This window comes from Arachis ipaensis, chromosome B09 (assembly GCF_000816755.2).
Source record: "Arachis ipaensis cultivar K30076 chromosome B09, Araip1.1, whole genome shotgun sequence".
Lineage (NCBI taxonomy): Eukaryota > Viridiplantae > Streptophyta > Magnoliopsida > Fabales > Fabaceae > Arachis > Arachis ipaensis.
Genome location: NC_029793.2, coordinates 94,662,790 through 94,669,346, shown reverse-complemented (window position 1 = coordinate 94,669,346; position 6,557 = coordinate 94,662,790). Strand labels below are relative to the sequence as shown.

The 6,557-nt window shown below is 34.1% G+C and overlaps 1 protein-coding gene across 2 annotated transcripts; it reads right to left on the bottom strand.

Moving 5' to 3' along the window:
• Positions 575 to 5,721, bottom strand: LOC107619419 (ABC transporter G family member 11-like). 2 transcript variants are annotated; one of them, XM_021111387.1, is made up of 10 exons: positions 5,067 to 5,721; positions 3,975 to 4,264; positions 3,243 to 3,414; positions 3,012 to 3,134; positions 2,611 to 2,739; positions 2,330 to 2,524; positions 2,004 to 2,090; positions 1,634 to 1,906; positions 1,161 to 1,268; positions 575 to 1,050 (listed from the first exon to the last, which is right to left on the bottom strand). In XM_021111387.1, the coding sequence occupies exons 1-10, from the start codon at positions 5,436 to 5,438 to the stop codon at positions 724 to 726; spliced, it is 2,076 nt and encodes a 691-aa protein (XP_020967046.1). In that variant the 5' UTR covers positions 5,439 to 5,721; the 3' UTR covers positions 575 to 723. The 2 variants fall into 2 exon arrangements, with proteins under 2 accessions (XP_020967046.1, XP_020967047.1); XM_021111388.1 differs by having other exon boundaries at positions 2,330 to 2,521.

Below are 6,557 nucleotides of genomic sequence, written 5' to 3'. Positions count from 1 at the left end.
AGAGAATTTTTTTTTTAATTGTAAGGAAAGAATAACTCGTAATACATTTTCGTTTGTCAAATTAGTAATATAAAATATAAACTATAAGTTATGTATAGAGTGGGAAGGATAGAGAAAAATAGAAAAGGAGAGATAAGTAGATAATTAAGAGGATGGAAGAAGGGAGTTTATTAATTTTGTAAATAAATATTTGATCTCAATTTTAATAACACAATATCATGTGACACATTTTGATTATTAAATTAGTAATATAATATCATTATATTTTAATTTTAATTTTAATTGTAATTAGAGAACATCATATTATATATTTTGATTATCAAATTTATAATTAGTCGTTAATAATGATATATATATACATAAGAGATAAAATGGATGAAAAAATGAGAGATAAAAAAAGAGAGAGATGAGAGAAATATATAAATTCAATTACAATAAGAAAATAATATGTAATATGTTTTTATTATTTATTATAAAATATATAATAAATAAAATTTAAAAATATTTAAAATTTTTTGACAAATTTCTAGTAAAAAATATTCTTCACCCTAATAACAAATAACCACATCACTTAGAACAAATAAATAAATAAATAACCACATCACAAAAGCCAATATTATGTCGTGATAGGTAAAAGCTATTTTTGCTGTTGATTCAGACTATGATATCATCATTTTCTTTTCATTAATTTTCACCAAACATAGGCAAATTCTTCTCTACTCTCTACCTTCTACGAGTGTCCCTATTAACATATGCTCTCAGTGATGGAGATTGAGTGAGAGCATCAGGAGCAATATTCTTGTTCTGCATTCTCCTTCTTGCTACGTAACCTCTGACCCAAGGAGTGACATCCTCATTGACCTTAATCATCACAAAGAAGATGATGCGGTACACGAGAATCATGCTGAAGATCACCCCTAGGTCGATCCACTTCGACCGGTTCACATTGATTTGGAAAACGTTCTCCAGGATGTATTCGCCCGGTATTTTGGGAAGGTCCGGCGATTGGTTGTCGAATAGCAAGCCCCTCAGATCATTTTGGTATTGTCCCTGAAAATAAGTTCATTGTTTTCTTCATCAAATTGAACCATAGAAGCAGCACAAATTCATTTAATTATGATCAACTAACAATGATTTGTACTAATGCTAGGTAGTTGTACCTGTAGTGACCAAAAATGGAAACTTATATATGACATTGGATAGCGCCAAAATGGCTTTGGGATATCATGTGGGAGCCGAAAGAAGCCAGAGACTAACATGAATATACCCTGATATTTAAAAAATTAAAGAAAACAGGAAGAAATATTATTAGTAACATTAACAATATGCCAAAACTTATAGTGTTATTACACACAACACTCAAATATTTATAAGTGAGGTAAAATAAAAGAGTATGAATAGGAGAACGCAGTGTAAATTAAGAGGAAAACTAAGATTACAAAACAATGAAATACGGTGTTGGAATTTTGTAATGAAAAGAAAAAAGAGCATTGTTTTGGATTTACGGAACGAGAAAATATAGAGAATCAACATTAGTCAACTTTAAAGTTTACATTTATAATTTAAATAAAGTAGATAATTTTAAAAAAGTTAGCTGATATTAGACCACAAAAAAATGGTTCCTTAATATTACCTGAATCCCTGCTCCAGTTATGATACCCATGAGGAAGTTGGGGACAACACTAGCAATGGCCATCATTAAGCTTTCTACCACCATAACGCTAGCAAAAAGGCACAAGACAAAGAACACATAATGTGAAAAGCCGGGATGCAGGCGAACCATGAAGTAACAAATGGTAGCCGAGAGAAAGGTGATTAGCATCAGGAATGGCATAGCGGATAACGTGTTGCTGATCACAAATGCTGTCACGCCATAGTGGCCATTAAGCCTCTCCCTTTGGAAAACCTGCAATTAAAAGCACACAGATAATAATCACTCACTCATATTAAGGCATTATGATATCATAGGGAAGAAATGGAATTAAATTGAATTAATTAATTACCTTCATGTCTTCAACAAACGACGGGAATCCACCAATTGACATGAAGGTTACAAAACCAAACACAAAAGATGCACATGAGCCCCTTGCCTGTGCCCCAAACAACATACAAAACGCATCAACCAAAAATAACAGATCAAAGAAAATGGAGCGTATGACTCACAAATACTAAATGACAATAACCATGCTAGGATACACAAAAAATCAATTACCAAATCAGTCATCTTTATAAAATATATTTTGAAAAATACAGGTTGAAAATAAGTTAAACAACACTTATATTATGATTTGTTTTTGATGTGCATATAACATTTTTGAAACGCAAATACCAGAATTGAGTCATAGCTTGTGCCGATGTTCAAATAAATGGTTCCAATGCAGATAGTGACCACAATGTAGATTACAAGCCTAAGCCAGTAGTAACCAAAATCTCTTGACATGTTAATCAACGAGCGCTTGGTTAAAGTGTATGACTGCCTGAAGAAACTAGCCTGACTTCCTCCGGCATCGAGCACGGTTCCCTTCTGAACCACATATTATGTATACTTAGAGAATGCAAAGTTTGATGAATTTCAACTACATATCTTGAATCACAGAAACTAGAACTTACAATTTTGGATATGTCGTCCACTTTCTGTATTGCAGCATAAGAATGCTGAGAAGTTCGGTAGTACTCATTGAGAGTTCTGATAGCTTCAGCAGTAGTTATCTTATCAAGGGGATCATCACTTGCCTCAAACTGATTGATCACATTTGTTAATGCATAAAATAAAAGTATGTACAAATAACACGTCTCATTTAAAGAAAATTATTATGATGAGTTTTATAATAAGAAAAATTAAAGGTAACACAAAAGGTTAGAGATCTGATAAGTGCCTCTAAATGAAATGGAGATTGGGAGCAGTTCAAAAATGCTATATCAATACTAAAAATTAATCATCAAATCAGTTGTTGTTTAACTTATCTTTCATATGTATATTGTATGTTAATATATATTTATAAAAAAAGCTCCCTGAGTTTCATGGAGCCTTTAAGAGTGGCCTTGACTTTGTCAAAGTCAGAATTGATGCACCTAAGAAAGTGATCTGATGGGTTCCTCAAAGCAGGGCATGGAAATCCAGCTTGTGCAAAGAACTGTAGATATACTTATTTTATTATTATTATTATTAGCAAAACCTTATTAGAAAAAAAAAATTTTAAAAATACAAGAGTGGATACAGCGGCAGAGTTTAAGTTTATTGCCTCATATGCTGCAGAAGCGTGGCCAAAATAGACAGTTTTACCCCCAGAAAGCAAGTACAATTGATCAAATAGTTCGAAAACTTCACTGCTAGGTTGATGAATAGAAGCTATCACGGTTCTTCCATCCCTTGCCAAGGCACGTAATGTTTGAGTCACAAAGAAAGCTGATGCACTGCCACAAAACACAAAATTCCCATTTAGGAAGCATGGTTTGAACAATTGTACTTCATAATACATCAACTGGATCACGTAATGTTACCTACCTACAATATAAATACGAATCTGACACCTAATTAATCACTCACACTAAAGTAGGTAGAAACTATAAATGACTTATTTGACTGAAGACATTAAATTGTTTCTCCTTGAATTTGGAGGAATAGACCTTCCCTTACGAAAGGTATACTTACCATGTATTAAATCAGTATTCACTAGCTAATAAAATATTTCTAAACTGTCTATTTGATTAGACGGTGAAAATAAAGGTAAACTTTATCTATAAAATTCATATAATAAGCCAATTCTGTGTTAGTCTTTTATTTTGGTATTGAACCGACCAAACTTACTTTTTAAAACAAATGTCAAATTCTAAAACATTTATTAGTTTTTGTATCTTTTAAATCAAATATTGACTATTTAGTAATTTTTTTGACAAATTTAGAAACCCAATATTAAGCATGAAAACAAGCACAATTGGATCCCAACAAGAAGTAAAACTAAGGGTATGTGAACCTGTCAAGTCCACTTGTAGGTTCATCAAGGAAGAGCAATCTAGGCCTCATCAAGATCTCCAAGGCAATGCTAACCCTTCTCTTTTCTCCACCGCTTATCCCTCGCAAGTGCCAGTTCCCAATCACAGTGTCTGCACAATCCTGAAGCCCCATTGCCACTATGGTGCTCTCAACAAGTGCTTCCTTATCCGACGGCGACATCTTGTCCGGTAGCCGCAACTGAGCAGAGTATGAAATCGTCTCTCTCACTGTTAGTGTCCCAATCAAGTTGTCATCTTGTGTCACATAAGCCTGCATTTTAACCAAAATTATACCTTCATAACATTTCTTACCTCTTAGCAACAATATCCATACTTTTGGCTTCAAATGGATTTAATCGGTAATTTACATAGTCCTACTATTTGGATTGAATTTTCTAACTTATAAGAATTAAGACTTTAACAAATTACCTAAGGTTAATTCAATTTTCTTACACTATCTAGTTCAACTATACATTATCACATTACATCACTAAAAAGTTATATATATTTATGATTGGAACCTCTGTGTAATGATGCTTAATTAATTAATAATTTATAACAACATGAAAATATAAAAGACAGTATAGACTCATATCAAACTCAGAATCTTTGTTTGTGGTTCATGCCACTGTTTAGGGATTCAGGGAGACTTTCTTAAGAGAGTTTTAAATTTATTACGTTTTAACTTAAGAAAATCCAAAGCTATGAAATTAGTTTCTATCAAACCAGACATGTACTCATTACTTCCTCTGTTTCTCTATTTATCAATATGTCTAAATATAAGGAATAATAGTATCATATTTCAAATAACAAAAGAATGAAAAAAATTACTGCACAACTTTTATAAAAAAAAAAAACAAGGATATATTTGATTTGCATTTTTATTTCTATAATTTATAAAAGAATGAAAAAAAAAATTCCATTGTTTTTTCCTATTTCTTTACGAAATCTTCAACACATAAAGATAGAAAATGTAAACCAAACAAATCACTTGGTGCAAGAATACTGAAGCAAAACAGCATCTTTTAACTTAGGCTTCCCTATTCAACTAAAGAAATAATGAAACTACTTACAGCAGTGCCAAAAGAGAGATTGGCTTTGCGACCATTGAGAAGAACGGTCCCAGAGAGGAAGGCATTGGCGGCGAGGCGACCGGACAAGGCATCAAGAAGGGTAGATTTTCCGGAACCAGACGGCCCCATGAGAGCAGTGAAGGTCCCCGGCTCAGCGTAGCCAGTTAGACCTTCTAGAACATTCTGCGTCTCACCCGCCGTGCTGAGTGTGACAGTCACAGTTAAGTCCTTCCATGTCAGCCTGGCCGAGACGTCTCCAATGAGCTCTGTGTTTGTCTTTTCTCTCCAAAGAGTCTCACTCAGAGGGCTCAACCCTGGCCCCAAAGAACCCTTGTCACTTGATTCTATCTCCATAGCCGCATGCTTCATCATCCTAGCTACCTTGTATATATGTGTACTTCTAGTGTTCTGAAAGGGAAAAGGTTATGGATTGGCTGTGAAAAGACATGCAATGCAGTGATTTATAAATGGCAAATGAATGCGGAAATAGTACGACGGGGAATAATAATAAGTGAGAAAAAGTGTGAATGGTGAAACGGGGAATGTGTGATGCATGAGATTTGTCATGTTTTTGACTAAGGTAAAGGATTATTATTCAAGGGAACCTTCTATGACATGCAAAAGGAGCCTATAGACTTTAGCCCGTGGCATGAATTAATGAATCAGGAAGAAGAAAAGGAGTATATACAATATATAATATGAGAATCGAGATTCTCACTTTTATTTTGATAATGTTATTTTTTTTTTAAATTTATGCAAACGTATAAAGTAAAAAAGTCATGTATAGAGTAGCATTATAAAAAATAAGCGTAACAATATTATTATGCTGTAATAGTTGATTGCTATGCATTGATGAGGATGATGATGTAGTAGTAGTGGTAGTAGTAGTAGTAGTTATTGATAAGGTCAAACTAGTTAATACTCCCCCTAGCCTGTACAACTGATCAGCTCATTCTTTTTAAAAATCTCATTTAATTCCCTCCAATCTGATTTTGAATAGATCAAGATGATGATGACCTTTATTTTGTGAGTTGGTGGGTGAAATTTATGGCTTTCAGCTTCGTGTTGGTAGATTCATTTAATGATATGATCTATCCATTACCCCCTTAAGTTTATGATGGAATATGTACTAGAAATCTCTGATATGCGTAGTGAGATAGATCGAAGACTTGTGAGTCGAGGTGGTTGTCGAGTTGTCTGACTGGAACAACGGGGTCATATCTACAAAGACACTCCAACATCTAAGTCAAAATGGATCTAAAAGGTATATGTATGGATTAGGATCGTGAACATAGCTGAGAGGCCATTTGACTTCCTTTTGTATGACTGGATTGGAGCGCGGAGGGGGTCAGGCCCAGGTAATCAGGTCGGAGGTTGCTCCGACTTAGGTGGACTCGGAAATCGGGTCTGGAACAATTGCCCCCCGAACGAGAGAGTGAATGTGCTCGGTCTCATTGCTGAAGGAGCTTTTGGTCTCTGTTTGCGCGGCTT